General features: G+C 38.1%; 1 protein-coding gene across 1 annotated transcript; it reads right to left on the minus strand.

The window, feature by feature from the left end:
• Window positions 1-1182: 1182 nt before the first annotated feature.
• Window positions 1183-16013, minus strand: LOC124127681 (transcription factor 15-like). Its single transcript, XM_046491084.2, has 2 exons — window positions 15377-16013; window positions 1183-2885 (listed from the first exon to the last, which is right to left on the minus strand). The coding sequence occupies exons 1-2, from the start codon at window positions 15851-15853 to the stop codon at window positions 2826-2828; spliced, it is 537 nt and encodes a 178-aa protein (XP_046347040.1). The 5' UTR covers window positions 15854-16013; the 3' UTR covers window positions 1183-2825.
• Between the last annotated feature and the right edge of the window lie 1593 nt (window positions 16014-17606).

Below are 17606 nucleotides of genomic sequence, written 5' to 3' on the forward strand. Positions count from 1 at the left end.
CCATTCACCATACCCACAGAGCGTGTGCACTGTATATACCCTCTAATTCGATATACCCATAGAGCTAGTACCCATATATACCCTTCGATTCGCCATACCCAAAGGGCTTGTGCATTGTATGGATAACCCTAGAGTGTGAGTGTACCCTTCAGATTATCTTCTAAATATTTATCTGTTTATACGAAGAAGTACTAAAAGTTTAGTTCCAACAAAATGTAGAAGTTTAAATACTTTATTGAAATGCATTTATACTTTTTGTACATTCAACAATTTTTGAAAGATGTCTTCAATTATTTTGCCTAATCAGGAAATAAACACTCAATAGTGAATGTAATTCGGTATTCAATATTGAATTTAGACGTTTAGCAAGTGGCAAATACAGCAAACATCGTATTGTCAGACGGTCCAGGGCCACCATGTCCCTTTATCAAAACTACATCTACTGTGGGGTGCTATTTTGACATCATGAATGACAAACCTGCACAGAAACTGATTTGATTATTTTCACCCCAGTAATGTCCTTCTCTATTGTGTAGTTCCCCTTCAAAGAGCGTCATACGACTATTGCTCAAATTATGGAAAGAGTTTTGTCGATTTAAAGGACCGACAATTTGATATTCTAAGGGGGTGCCTAAGGTTTCGAAATATGATTAGATATTTTGTTCAAGCTACAGCCTAGATTTTTCAAAAAGAAAAAAACAACCTTGCAACAACGTAATTTCTTTCACGGGAAATTTCTATCTTTTGCATCAGCCTGTAGCAGAATTATTTTCTTCTATGTCTTATGGGGACAATGTATTCGATAAAACCCCAGACCCCCCCCTCCGGCCCACCCCACCCCTCAAAATTTGTACGAACACGCATCCTTGGAACATCACGCATGCCGCAACTACAATCGTTTAACATATGTTCTAAACAATATGTGATAACCTTTATATCATGTGAACCAACTTTCTTTATTCATCATTAGTATATGCATGAGCATTCAAGCCATGTGGCTACAAACAACACATAGGTTTGTGCAGAAACTCCAGACACAAGACATCAGTGATTGGAACAGTTGACATGAGTCCTACCATTGGACACTCATCAGTACTGTTGTTTAATCGTGAACCAGGAGCTGATTGTTTCCACTGGGCACTCATCAGTACTGTTGTTCAATCGTGAACCAGGAGTTGAGTGTTTCCACTGGGCACTCATCAGTACTGTTGTTCAATCGTGAACCAGGAGTTGAGTGTTTCCACTGGGCACTCATCAGTACTGTTGTTCAATCGTGAACCAGGAGTTGAGTCCTCCACTGGGCACTCATCAGTACTGTTGTTCAATCGTGAACCAGGAGTTGATTGTTTCCACTGGGCACTCATCAGTACTGTTGTTTAATCGGGAACCAGTGGTTTAGTGTTTCCACTGGGCACTCATCAGTACTGTTGTTGAATCGGGAACCAGGGGTTTAGTGTTTCCACTGGGCACTCATCAGTACTGTTGTTTATTCCGGAATCAGGAGTTGATTGTTTCCACTGGGCACTCATCAGAACTGTTGTTTAATCGGGAACCAGGAGTTTAGTGTTTCCACTGGGCACTCATCAGTACTGTTGTTGAATCGGGAACCAGGGGTTTAGTGTTTCCATTGGGCACTCATCAGTACTGTTGTTTAATTGAGAACCAGGAGTTGATTGTTTCTACTGGGCACTCATCAGTACTGCTGTTTTATCCGGAACCAGGAGTTGAGTGTTTCCACTGGGCACTCATCAGTACTGTTGTTCAATCGGGAACCAGGAGTTGAGTATTTCCACTGGGCACTCATGAGTACAATTTGTTTAATCGGGAACCAGGAGTTGAGTGTTTCCACTGGGCACTCATCAGTACTACTGTTCAATCGGGAACCAAGAGCTGAGTTTTTTCCAATGGGCACTCATCAGTACTGTTGTTCAATCGTGAACCAGGAGTTGAGTGTTTCCACTGGGCACTCATCAGTACTGTTGTTCAATCGTGAACCAGGAGTTGAGTGTTTCCACTGGGCACTCATCAGTATTGCTGTTCAATCGGGAACCAGGAGTTGGGTGTTTCCACTGGGCACTCATCAGTACTGTTGTTCAATCGGGAACCAGGAGTTGAGTGTATCCAATGGGCACTCATCAGTAGTGTTGTTTAATCGGGAACCAGGGGTTTAGTGTTTCCACTGGGCACTCATCAGTACTGTTGTTCAACCAAAGACTACAGTATGCTGGACACTCTAGAAGTAGCCCAGATTTACGATAGTGGCCATCAGTTATTCGAAACGACCACTGGCGCATCAAAGCCGTTAATTTACCTTCCTGTTTGAAATTAAATTTCTGCAGTTTGATACAGACTTTGAAGCCTCATTGACCGTAACACCGTTAGAGAACAGTGTGATCACACAAGGTCGCTGCCCTGGCCACCTTTGTACCAACGACTAACGTGTTACAACCGCTGTAAGCTCAGGTTGCAATATAGGAATTTTCAATATAATAGTATTGGCTTTATGATATCTTGGTGTAAGTTAAACCTGGAATGGAACTGTCATCACATTGACTCTTTACGAGACTACGATGAACGATGAAGCCATCCTCTGGGCCTGCCTTACTGCTGCCCACAATGTCTACATTCAGCTGTCCGCTGGCTTGGCTTCAGTTTTGGACTCAAAACAACATACAGTTCCTTACTGGATAAATATTTACATATTTCCTTTTTTCTGTTGGATGGTGTCGATCATGACTGATAAAACATGCATGCCATGTTGCAGATTGACTGAAGTCCACTTGGCCATGTTTACGGAAAGTCTGTATTCAAACGGGTCATCTGGGCTATCGTCGAATAGGCATAGCGTGTCGGACATCTTTAAACATACAACTTTCTGGGCGTACCTGGAATGAAACAGGATAGATTGTTTAATATACGGTAAAGAATAACATTAACAGATTTAAAGAAACTATTGAGTAACCAAATATAAAACTGTTTGTATTCTGGATAAAAAAGTTTACATTCTCATGATTCGTTTCATAGTTATTCATATGTGTGTAAGGCTGGAATTTACCGGTACTAGATGAACAAGCTGGAACGGATCGTATAAGAGTTTTATTTCGAAAATATATTTTGTCATAAATATTTCAAAAGCATTACCAAACTTGTAACATAATATCGCGTTGAAAGGGTACATAGACTTTTGACGACATCCATTTCAATAAAGTGTGTAGTTTTTTTTCGGTTAAGAGATTCAAAATCTAACATCTGTCAAGAAAAATGACAAATGACATATTTGGGATTACTCCTAATGACATTACAAACAGATGCCTTCAAAGGAGTTGCATATTTGTTTTAGAAAACTTGCTGACAAAATGCTGTTGCCTTTCGAAAGCACATATGGCTGAAGGCAATAGGGACAAACCGAATCCCATTCTACATGCTTTGTGTCGTTATTCTGAAAGATCAATTCTTTATAATGTCATCCTTGGCAAATATTCAACAGTAACTTATACTGAATGTAGTGAGTATATATTTTGTTGCCACTGTGGCTGTGGGGAAGACCTCTAGATCTAGCAGGGACACAAATAGGCTACAACCCCTCTACAACCAATACAAGTTTTTCAAGTAGCTATTTTCCACACACATTTTTTTCACAGGATTAGTTTAGGTATTGTTTACACTACCCCGTGCCAATGTATTCAACCAATATTGTTAAATCTACTGCAGCACAAATATAACAGGTTCGTAGCAAAGCGGAAAGCACATACTGGACGAAATAAAGATAGCCTGTTTGGGGAACATGGCTGTTTATTTGTTAGTTTATTCTCCTATAAGACCCCGTATGCTTTACGCACTCCACACTTATCACGGAGGTTCTCTGTGCCCGGCTCTTCCTTAGTGAAATACACACTATCGCAATACATATTTATGTTTGGGGGATTTATGTGCAGACCCGTCAACCGTATCCCCGTGTTTTGTTTTGACAGCTGTTAAGGTCACAAGAAACGCTATGAGAGATCCGTTTATCAGAGAAAGTTAAATATGGCTGCTGCAATGGAGTCCTTTGTATGGGAAATTGCACGTGCTTAATTTGCTGTCCCACGTCGGAAGGTGTCCCTCAACCATGTCGGTCTCTGGTTTGAGTCCAACCTTCGCAGTTTATTGTTTTGGACATGTTTGATGTTTCTCGGTCTACTTTATCAGTTTCTTTACATTGTGATGTGGACACATGTTATCAATTCACATATACATGGGAGTGTAAAGTATATTTGTTCGTAATGAATGTGATTCTCTGAGTATTGAACCGCGAACATAATCTGTATAACGCCAATCACGGACGTACATGTATATACGTCTTTGCGCCAATCAATTTGAAGCAGGGCGTGTGGCCTCAGCACACCTATGTCATTTACAATATGCTGAGCAAAAACTAATAAGTAGAGACCGTGACCGAATGTGTAAAATCCCCATTAACACTTCATTGCCGACGCATTAACCAGCACGGTTCGTTCACTTATCAAGTGTAAATTAGTTGTGAGATTCCCCAAACTGAGCCCTTGGGCACCAATAAATCTAGTATTGATTATAAATTCTAAATACACTGCATTAAAAAACTAGCTATGTGGTAATTCCCATAAGGGCGTGCAACAGGCAATTTTTTGTCTGAAGCATAATTATTTTTTTCAAGCATTTTCGGGGACAAAATATTGTTTGCTGAGTGAGGCGTTAAACAACAAACAAACAAACGAACATTGATCAACAACAATGACAGTTTTGTTTTGGAATTAATAAGGAAATTTAGGTATCTTTGAGGGTAGCATCGGTAATGTTGACGACGTATTGGCAAGTTAATTGCTTTGAATTCTGCGATTTTCCTTTACACCATTTTGACTGACACAAACTAATGATTTCACCTGAGCCCTGTTTATCCCATCGTGTGTATATGTTACAAGCACTGTGTTACATGACTAAACCTTTTCACTTTGGCAATTTATGAAACGCTTAAATGTTTCAGTTACTTTACAAATTGAATGAAATATCCGTCCATTTAGTTTATTATGATAACGAATTCAAACATTTTGATGTTTAATTTCATCAACCAGTGACTTAATGATAGGATTAAAAGAAAATGAAAGTCAACGTACTTGTAATCCTAGCTAATTGTGATAATTTTAAACCATTTTGAACTTCTTAATATCTTTTAGTAAATACGTTAAATAAACGGACACTCGGTTTGTATAATGACAAATTGCCTTGTGTATTAAAATTACACATTGAGTATGCGACATACACGTCTACAAACGAAACGGCTTGTGAATTTTCAAATGGACGGACTGTCACGCAAACAGAAACGGACGTAACTGGAGTTTCCGTGTTCATGCCAAGCTAACAAACCTCTCATTAGAACACTTCATTCCATTGGACAACTGTTTTAATATCAAAATCATTGTATTCGAAGTAGCTGTCAAACTGATGCAAATCTACGCGCAGGACTCGAAAAGTAAAGTGCAGCAACCGCATAGTCAACGTGGCAACGGTAGAAATAAACTGAGTATCTATCAACATTTTAAGTTCACCTATGAAGCTGAGTGGCACGTACAGAGTTCCCTCCCCTGGTCGCAAAGACGTTCACTGACTCAACTGCGTTGTGGTGTGGCGCCTTTAAGAGTAGAAACAGGAAGATACGAAAACTTGCCATTTGTATAAAGGGTGTGTTTTACTTATAAAGAGTGTGTGGAGCATGACTATCATTTCTTGTTACACTGCCCTTTTTATAATGAAATTAGAGCACCATTATTAAGACGATGTACTCAAGTCTGTTATATTTTCAATGATTATTCTGATGTTGAAAAAGTGTCTTTATACTGATGTACTGTTCTTAGTTGCCAAGACCTGCAAACTTTTATGACAAATCTATTTTATATCATGGTGTGTAAATTGCTGTTGTCTGTTTTGGAATGTGTTTTGGTTTATTTAATGTTTTATGCGCCTTTTAGTAAATAGTTTTATGCAATTCGCAATTCCATTTAATAGTCTCTCATAACCCATAGACGGATGGCTCTGTGTTGTTTATTTTACTATGTCATTTATTTTAATATGTAAACAGAGGTGAGACTGTAACAAACAATCTGTCAGTCTGTCTTTCTGTCTGTCTTCGAAGAACTTCCCAACGATAACCAAAGGGAACTAGAATGATTCTGTTCAAAGCTACAGCAAATGAATGAAAACAAAAAGAAAATATCGTATTTACAACCGGTAAAAGTTACATAATAATTACAATATAAGGCAATTACCTTTTTCGAGGAATGTATCCACATAAAGGAAGAATATCCCATACATATGCAGCCGTATAAAGAAACTTGTTCAAAGTCTCTTTTCGGGATATTTTAACTCGAGTTCGTTTCTCAAATGATCACGGAAGTTTTTTTCAGGTGTTTCACATAGGTGTTTGATCTGCTGAGATAGTACACGTGACAAATATTTTCGTGAAGTTCTTTAACATGTCCATTAAGTCAGGTAAAAATGAGTGGGTGCAGGAGAATGGTTCCAGACAATTTTTGAGAAAATGGCCACAAATTGTTTCAAAATGGCCCCATGTTTAGGAGAAAATGGTCCCACAATTTTGAGAAACAAAACTAACACAAATCTGTGGTGACTTCGTTTATTTATCTTCATTTTACTATTGTTAAGACATTTAGACTACTTATTGATATTCTGGAATGTCACTATGTCAAATGGTTTCAAAGTCCATCTCCAACTCTTCCTAACGTTGTGGTATATGGATGCCAGTCTAACAAATGGGAGATAACCATGACAACAAGGGAGTAGAGATTGTTGTATCATATGCAGTATAATTAGTCATTGCTGTTGTGAGCATATGAACTGAACTTCATTGTTCATTGCAAAAATAATAAGAACACGTATTTGCCGTATATTAAAGAACATAATGGTACATACACATTTACTTTAATGGTTTGCTTTTGTTACGCCCCGCCCAAATGAAGTTTTGTTTGCGAAGCATAACTCATAAACCATTCAATATTTCTTTATGCAACTTTGTATACACATCAGGTATACACTGATCTGGTGCCTTGTGCTATTCAAAAATGATTTGTTTTACGTTTCCATGAGAACAAGTTGGACTATAAACGATGGTATGGGTCGTTTCCAGAGCATAACTCACAAAAAGTTCCTCATTTCTTTGTATCATGCAAATGCTTAACTGGTTGGTTTTGCAATTAATATGTTCTTTTTAGATTTTGCGTCAACAAGTTGAACTAGGGTTCAAATGGTGGTTTTATTTTGCGGGTTAGTCATCTGTAATTATGTCAGTCGTACTCACAGCCTTTTTTGGTAAAATGAGGTATAGGACATATTCATTGTATGATTGAGGCACATATTTAAAAGGGCGTGGGATATTGATGACTTTATCTTTTTGTTCAGTTTACATCCAAAAGTCGATAGTATACAATAACCATCCATGGTAAAATGGTGTTTCATTCACGGTTTCAAATAAATCAAATGTTTATTATAACAGGTCTATTGCAACCGTTCTTTTTGTCTGTTTTTTTAGGTTGAAGAAATTAATGAACAAGCGCCCTTTGTATTATCGACAGTGTTTAGACACCCGGGTTGAAGTCAGAGCCTTGTTCCCCTTTAACGATATACATGTATAGCCTGGAGTCATTCAGACAGACCAAGGGCTAATTTACAAACATCTATCAACACGCAGATTGATGACCAATCGGGTATCACATTACACTGAGATTCCTCTCACTCCGGCGCAGCGATGACTCAGTATTACACCACTGAGCACGATGTCACGAATCGATTGAACGCATGACACTATGGGAAGGAGAGTGTGAGCTTTCTGTCCGACACAATGGCGTGTGACAAAGGAAGACATCTCCTTTGCAGGCGAAACGATGTGTTACAGGTTCTACTACACAAAATCAGAATCAGTTGTTAGGCGAAGAAAAGTGTAGATTGAGAAATCTAGATTAGATGATATTGTGTACGACTTTTATGTTTTTAAATATACATCCACCCAGGAACCATGTTTTTCAATATTTAGTGCTGTCTTGTTTAACATGTTGACTTATGCCGAATTTGACCATTTGCAAGCAGGTGACATTTGTTGCGGGATTGGGGTTGATGTGTTTAGCTTCCTGTACTCGGAAAAGGAACTGGCTAAGCTAGCCAAAATGTGTGTTATTATTGCAGCGTGTTTACGTAATTTCTGTTGAATGACTTGTTATGTAAAAAAAACCAGTTATGATCTGACTTGCAGATTTGAACAAAACCCTCCATATAGTAACACTTTCTCCGTTCACCGATATGTGAAAGCTCTTCTGACCATGCCGTTGTTACAGGCACAGTACATGCAAATAGGCTATCTGCATATTTTCCTCTCATCCTCTCCCTACATATATAGTACTTGAAATAGTCACCAATATATCTGGTGTGTGGGCAGATTCAAATTTGTATCTAACGCCACACCCAAATCGAGGCAACGTTTTTTTCAAAGCACAAAGATTATCATATTAGGAAGAAATTTCCTTATCTACGTTTTTCATAAGCATTCTCAATCTTCCGTCGAAACATTTACATTAACTTTGATTTACTCATCCTTGCATGCTCCTACAAAGCACTTGTCAATTGTTTCGAGTTACGTGATTAAACTAAAGCAAATTAATTAAAAAACCTTTTTTATGGATGAGAGAATGGATAATGTCACACTGGACGTACAATAAACACGACCTATTCAAATTATAAACCACCCATGTTAGTGGTGTTTACATTATGTTTTAAACGTCGTTGTGCTTTATCTATTATAGTTCAGGACAAAACTATACCTTATTATGCAACACATTGTTTTTATCATACTCTAACAATAAGCTATGATCAACATTTATATCAATATACCAGTCATTATATATATGCATATATATTATGTACTTATGTCAAGAAGAAACACACATGTATGTATTTATGTACATATAAATTATATATTACATATGTATGCGTGCGTGCGTCATTTGTAAATACAAAATGTCAATTGAAATGTCATGAATTTATGGTGAAGTTATCGTTCAGAGTTCTCCGCTTTGAATGATCTTGTTGAACCTGATCTGAATTTGAGTTTGATCTACATTCAGCACTCTTTTACAGCGGAGATGAGTTCCAATATCACCATGCCATTCTTTTGTCCTTCTCAGTGCTGACTGTTTTCACTTATTACTGATAATTAATTCATCAATGGTTGATATCTGTCGAAGTAATAAACCAGAAATCTATTATTTTGTTTTTGCTGTGTTATGCTACCGTGAGCAATATTCCAGCCATAGCACGGGCCAGTACAAAGTCTTGACGAACCAGTCGTTGATATTATGAGCAACGTTGGGTCTTCAATGAAACAAGTAGTAAAATTGGGCTTGTCTCTAAAATGTGACCTAACTTATCACCAAATGTATTTGTTCAAGACAGCTTCCGGAAAACAGCCCCAGGCCTCGGTAAAATAAAAAACCTGCCATATCTTTTATGGAGAATTATCTAAACTGAGATTTCAAAAATCAAAACTAAGAACGTCATACACACGGAGAAGTGCATCCTCAATTGTCCAGGGATTTATTATATTTTTAGTGCTTTATTAGCTGAGTTCGTGCATCTAGGTACACTACAAATGGATCTAAGATAGGCCATACTTCGGGTTTCGCTACTGAACTAACGCTGGCAGTCGGCAGTCAGTATAATTAAACTGATTTGTCTAATCACTTTTAGCATCGATTTGCAAAGCTCGAAAGAACAATGTGAAATTGCCGAATAGCTTTGATTTGAGCCCGACCCGAATGGCATGACGCTAAAATACAATCAAATTACTCTGATGAGCGCGAGAAATTCTGTGCTTAGAGACATGAACGTTTGAGGTGGTGGTGTCACATCCAAAACGAAGCTGAGGTTCGCGAGATTTCAAAGCAGCTTGTATTAAAGGGGAATTATCTGAGCACAAATGCATCTTATGACACATATTATCCATAACAAATAGACATGACTAGGAAACAACCCAACCATTCCCTGCAATGTTAGACTGTTCGTCCACTGTATAAATTCCTAAATTTTCCTAAATAAAACTGCAGTGCACGGTCAGTTTCATTTCATAAGCGTAGTTTTCGTGCTTACACTTAGGCTACCCATATGTGTGAAATGATTAATGTCCAAGTAAGAAGTTTAACAATTGTATTAACAAATAATACACTCCTTATGTAGTATCTAGTATTCACGAATAAACGCGATGGCGCTTGTGATAGAAACAGCTGTTCATCTTATACAATATCCACCCCCTGAAGTACCTCATCCTGTTCATAGGATATAACTGGTCTTCGCATTATGGTATTTTGCAGTTCGATATAGTAGCCTGCTCATGGCGGAACTTAGATTTATAGTAGCGCTCTTTATGTATCCATAACTGAGTTGTGAAAAAAGTAGGCGTTACAGAGAGACGTAAACATCAAGTATCCCCTTTCGAAGTTTCAAGAGAATAGATAAAAGGTCCGTAAATCAAATTTGCTTCAGCTGCCAAATTCACAGACATATAACGGTTTAATTGTATCTCTCTCCTTTTATTTTCCACGCTTATCATCTTCATATGAAGTTCAGACATGATATCAAACCCAGAGTTGTAAGGTATATTTTTATGTCAATAATATTAATGTCTCTAATTTAAAAATAATGTTTTCACCTAGCTTGTGAATGGTTTATTACTACATTGCACAAACGCATCAATTCCTGGTTTTGTGGTCGTCAACTTTTAGAAAAACACTTCAAATTGATCTTGATTTTCAGAATTTCTGTTACTTTCTACTGAATTTTTCGAATTCTGAATATTAAACTGAGACAATAAATATGTAAATACAAATTCCGGTTTCCTCATTCCAATACAATGAAACCATCTCGACAGAGCCGAGTAAGTGTCATTGTACTGCACCTTAGGGTTCATTATTCCTTTTGTTCATTTAAGAAACTTCGAAAAGTGTTTTCATCCCTAATATACCAATACCAATGCTGAATACAGCAATATGTCGCCAAACACACAATACCCATGCTCCACACAGCGATATGTCGTCCCACACACAATACCCATGCTGAATACAGCAATATGTCGCCAAACACACAATACCCATGCTCCACACAGCGATATGTCGTCCCACACACAATACCCATGCTGAATACAGCAATATGTCGCCAAACACACAATACCCATGCTTGAAACAACGATATGTCGTCCCACACATAATACAAATGCTTGACACAGCGATATGTCGCCAAACACACAATACCCATACTTGACACAGCGATTTGTCGTCCCACACATAATACCAATACCAATGCTTAATACAGCAATATGTCATTCACCACATAATACCCATACTTCACACAGCGACATGTCCCGCACGAAGTAATATGTCATCCCTTTCAGAATGCCCATGTATTCTACAGCGATATGACGTTCCTCACAGAATACCCATTCTTTACACAGCAATATGTCGTCCCTCACAGAATACCTAAGCTTTACACTGTGATATGTCATTCACCACAGAATTATCATTCCTCACACAGCAATATGTCGTCAAACACACACAATATCCATGCTTCACACACCGATATGTCGCCCCCAACACACAATACCCATGCTTCACACAGAGGTACGTCGTCTCTCACAGGGAACCTGTGTCCAGACTTCTTCACCTGCGTGCACCCGGCGCTGTATTATATCTATATTTGGGCTTGGCAGTATCTGTTCCGACGAAGCTACGTTGAAGCGATACTACCGCTGTGAATGTGATTAATTTCCCATAAATTTAAACTGTCATGGGTAATAAATGTCTTATTTTGAAACGTATCAAGTGTAGAACAATTTACTAAACTCTGATATTGGTGCACCATAAAGCAAGTATAAATGAAAAATGAATACTTCTGGTTCATCTCTAATGGCCCGCCAGTAATTCATCTCCTATTTTCTCCCTGATCTCGTGAATCAAATAATTCAAATACACACACACACACACACACACACCGGACATATTTCTTGTACTTATTTTTGTGATACGATAATGAAGTCACACAGGAAGACAACTGAATACAGATACAGGAACTTTTGTTGTTGTTTCTACTGCAGAGCTGTTAGTGTGGTTATCAACTGACAAGTACGTGGAACTGAATATATTACAAGAAATACAAAATATTTCAAACAGTAGCTGACGAGGCTCGGGGTCATGACATAGACGCATTCATGTATTATCCGCTTATGATGCGAGTATGTTATTGAAGTTTGTGCCACATCAAGATGCATCACTCGAGACAAAATATTAACGACGTCACATAAAATCATTTGATGAAAAGAGGAGGCGATTTTTTTAACTAGTGGATATGACGACGCGCGGCAAGTAATGACAACACTCGAAAAATGAGCGTTATCGTGGCATTCATGTCCCGTATAGGCAAGCCGGTTAAAGTTATCGTCTTAATAACTGTTTGTTGGGGTCAGAGATTGTGCAGACATTTGGAAAATAGTAGTAGAGGCAACAATTGCTGATTAAGTTTATGCCTGTTAAATGCAGAAACGTCCAACAGACTAAATGCACCTAAAGTATACACTACATATCCGCACAATTACAATAAACTTGATATTGACTTTATACACAAATATTGCAAACTAATTCAAACCCATGGAACACTGGGTAAACTCTCGTCATCAAAACAACTGTAAGTCAACTTGCAACAACTGCGTATTCTTGGATCTGGCAATGTCCCTCTTGTGTTTGATGGCAATATTTTATACGTGTCCAGGAATTATTCTGACTAAATGGATACTAGAGAACACCTCCACGGTATAAAACAAAAGGGATAATTAAAAAATTAAAGATGACCTTGATGAAATCTTCCATTGCATATGTTCTGGATTCATTGCACATATTTCTATATAGTGTGCTGTCCTGTAGTTAGACAAGTGCTTCTTGGGTCAATTACATTACACGATGAGAGACTGATGACATAGATTTTTAAATTTATGAAGTAATATTATTTGTCTATAGCATTGTTTTGAGGCGGTAATCTTTAGGTTTATGAAGCAATATCCTACAACCATACACAATGATCCGTGTGTGCCCCTGTCACAATATGGCCACGTGTGCACCTTCTCGATCCACAGATCACTCTTGTTTCCCATGCTTAATTTTCATTATCCACATTTGGACTATCAATTATCAAAGTAGGTGTATTTTGATACAATTTACCGCACTAGCAATGTGTAATGTCCTCAACATTTTAACAGAATATTAAAAGATAATTCATTTCATCGTGGTGCGTTTTATCAATAAAAACAAAATTAAATGCCTACTGAAAACGTACTCAAATAATCAAATTATTGTATCTAAAATGTTTATGATAAGGATTGTAATTAAGAACAACTGACAAGAGGAACAAAATACTCGCGTATATCTTGTACAAGATTACTCTACTGAACATTATCCCTGTACATAAGTTTGTACTACTTTCTACAAATTGCTCAATATAGTTAATAAACAGAAAGTAAACAAGACTTCCTGAAAATTCATACATAAACGTTTATTCTATACAAGATCTACGAGGAGACATGACATAATTGTAACCCCAAACTTCCAACCTCTGTCTGTATACCACGACAATCCGCACATTATAATTACAGACTAACCAACATGTCCTACACGTTTCCACTTCTTGATATTTTCCCACGTCGACACATATAGTTTTGTCGCATTTCACTTCGTGTTTACGGTTCATTATAGTTACATCTCATAAATTCCCCACTTTCATCCAACTATGTGCGAGTTGGGAGAATGTTCACTCGGAACTCTTGCACTCCCCCTGCATTTCGTGCGTGCACACAAGACCAGCTTCCGCGCGCGATACAACTACATGTGGTGACCATCCACACAACACAAAGGTTTCGCTTGGATGGTTATACGAATGTATGCTTAATTATTGTGTTTCTATAATCGCTAGCAGACGCGGCTGCTGTGTTGAGGTTGTCCGACATGTTGGACAAGTGAACGTCTGACCATAACCAGAGAGGGCTGAAGGTGTAGAAGGATATGGTTAAGTCAACAGTACATCGCCGGTGTTTTCATCTGCCAAATAGTTGTGAACACAAATTTTTATTTTATACATTTCATCATCGTGTAATTGAACTGTTTTACTTCGTTTTGTTGATCTTAATATTTGTCACACTGCATAGTGTTCACTATTGTGACTATTATTCTTCATCGAGATTTTCAGCCTCAGACTGTACCCTTTACCTAGGTTTGAGGATGTTCGTCTTAAATCTTAAAAATTGGAAAACATATTCTTTTCATCAAACCCTACTTGTAATAAGTTTTGCAGTATTTCGACTAATGAAAGTTTTGTTTTATATATGGAACATTTTTTTCCAAAGGAATTATGAAACGCCGTAATAATCTGTGTTGATATTAGTGAGGTCGGAAATCTCAAATATTAAACAAACAAACGGGTTGATCAATGGAATTAAACAGGAATGATAACAAAAGAAGAAACAACCTTTTTGCACCTTCGATCTACAGTAAACCTACACTTTGGCTGTTCGTTCGTCAACTGTCCATACCGTGATGATCAGAATTTGTAAATTCCTTTCAATGGGTACACGCGGATTCAGTCTTTTTGAATATTCCTGAATAGATTTGTTTATGTTATCACACATGGTGTAGGTGGTTATTATCATGTAGCAGTCAGTACTGGCAGGTGAATGATGATGCAATATTATTGCTGATATGTATTGTGGAGATGAATATACGACGCCAGGTGTTCTCGATATAGATGGACAGAGTCAGAGTTCGGATACCGAAAGCGTGGAGGTGTCAATCAAGCGCTTGACCAGCTGTGATCGCCGTTCAAACATGTCTCGTGTGACAGTTAACATAGCAGAAAAAGTCTCTTCCTTTCAGTCTCCCCCCTGACAACTTCTTCCAGTGTATCTGGCGGTAATTATCCCCTATAGAATGGGGTGGGTCGTGAGGTACACCAATATATCTAAGTTCAACAGTGTATTGTCTACACAATAGAAGGGACTGTTGTCTCTTGAACTCAAGTGTGTCTGCTGTAGAAAAATAATAGTTAAGACAATTGTTTAGCACCAGAGAACTTTCTTCATTGCAATATACAAAGCGTGGGTCATCATTATATATTTCAGTGTATATTATTTTCATTATAATTAATTTAACTTGCAAAATGTTCCCATGAAGGCCATTTGTATTCCCAATAATAATGACCTTTCCTGGAATAATATTTTTAACTTACCTTACAGCTAGCAACATTCCTTTATTTTCAATACAGTACTTACCGCCCTGGATCTAGCAGCGCTGAGACAGAAAGTGCACACTGGTTTCGGCATAGGGTCCATGCTTCCCCGCAACATGGCTTGGTGTTTTACACACGGTTGGTCAAGACAATCAGTCCCGACCATAAGGACCGTATTTAGGTGAGCTATGTAACTCGCTGCTAGTCTTAGGGTTTCAATTTTGGAAAGTTTTCTATCTGCTGGTTCCGTTGGAATCAGAGTTCTTAGTGTGATAAAAGCAGTATTTACACTGTGTGTCCTGTCCCTCTCTCGTGCATTGGCGGCGAACCTTTGCGGAGGGAGACCATTATCCATTTCCAAATCCGCAGATGATTGCTTTCTTTTCCTGCTGGACCCATTTTTGCCTTTAGAAGTGTCGTCTGTAGAGGTACCACTTCCATTACTATCGGATAAATTTCCAGACCCTTCTTCAACTTTTGGTTTCTTGCTTTCCGAGCTCTTCTTTTTGTCATCTCCCATGTTTCCTCTTGCAAACGTCTCTCACAACAACGTTCCAAAACGTCTACACAATCTATTTACGAAATCGAACCATTCTTCTCTATATCAGATAAAAAAATGTAACACAAATTGATACAAATTCCAAAGAATTGTGACGATGCGTAATGACAGTGTTGGCAGTTCCATACATAAATATCCGTCTGAGGAAGCGCCCTCTATATGATATTAGCTTACGGTCATAGGTCAGGAGGAGGGGCTTAAGGGTAATCAATCATTTGAAACGGTGGGTGAAAACGAGAGGGCGGAGCTAAGGTTAATCACTTTGACAGACCCTTTCCTGAGGATTTTAGGGAAAATTCAAATAATGCTGATACTATCAAGGCCAATTTCTTCCCAACAATAAAGAGTGTTTCTATTTCTTTCTATTTGTCCATAAAAATAGTCTATGGTTGTGGAGTACTGTAAGCGTGTGTGGTAGTGATCCTTCACCCCGTCCTAGTGCTACTCAGTGATGGACTTGCCAGAGGTGTACTCTCATCGACTTTCACACTTCTAACTTTTGGGCCATATATCAGTGTTCTCTCCGTTACAATGCAACGAAAGCACATTCACAAAGGCATATAGATGCAAATATGTGTTCTCATCAGACCAGTAGATATGGTTTTATCATTGTTGGAGCATACGTTTTTGATGACCACTCAATCATCTAAATTTCGGGTTTGGAATCTTCTAAAGATATTTTCTGAAGGTCACACGTATAACAAATAAAGGAGGAAATGCAAGAGGTTCCTTAAGTATCATTTCAGATTATTTCAAGTTATGGCATTTCAATACATCTACTACACCTAGTTGATATACAAAATTCTTAGGTCTGCCAATAGTAATACAACGCCTAATTGATGTACTATAGGTCGTAGGTCTGCCAATCCATATACAACACCTAGTTGATGTACTGTAAGTGTGTGACCTGTCAATACATATACAACACCTAGTTGATGTACTGTAAGTGTATGACCTCTCAATACATATACAACACCTAGTTGATGTACTGTGGGTGTGTGACCTGTCAATACATATACAACACCTAGTTGATGTACTGTAAGTGTGTGACCTGTCAATACATATACAACACCTAGTTGATGTACTGTGGGTGTGTGACCTGTCAATACATATACAACACCTAGTTGATGTACTGTAAGTGTGTGACCTGTCAATACATATACAACACCAAGTTGATGTACTGTAAGTGTGTGACCTGTCAATACATATACAACACCTAGTTGATGTACTGTGGGTGTGTGACCTGTAAATACATATACAACACCTAGTTGATGTACTGTAAATGTGTGACCGGTCAATACATGTACAACACCTAGTTGATGTACTGTAAGTGTGTGACCTGTCAATACATATACAACACCAAGTTGATGTACTGTGGGTGTATGACCTGTCAATACATATACAACACCTAGTTGATGTACTGTAAGTGTATGACCTGTCAATACATATACAACACCTAGTTGATGTACTGTAAGTGTGTGACCTGTCAATACATATACAACACCTAGTTGATGTACTGTGGGTGTATGACCTGTCAATACATATACAACACCTAGTTGATGTACTGTAAGTGTGTGACCTGTCAATACATATACAACACCTAGTTGATGTACTGTAAGTGTGTGACCTGTCAATACATACACAACACCCAGTTGATGTACTGTAAGTGTGTGACCTGTCAATACATATACAACACCTAGTTGATGTACTGTAA

The sequence above is a fragment of the Haliotis rufescens genome, unplaced genomic scaffold (assembly GCF_023055435.1).
Source record: "Haliotis rufescens isolate VD_foot unplaced genomic scaffold, xgHalRufe1.0.p SCAF_10, whole genome shotgun sequence".
Taxonomy (NCBI): domain Eukaryota; kingdom Metazoa; phylum Mollusca; class Gastropoda; order Lepetellida; family Haliotidae; genus Haliotis; species Haliotis rufescens.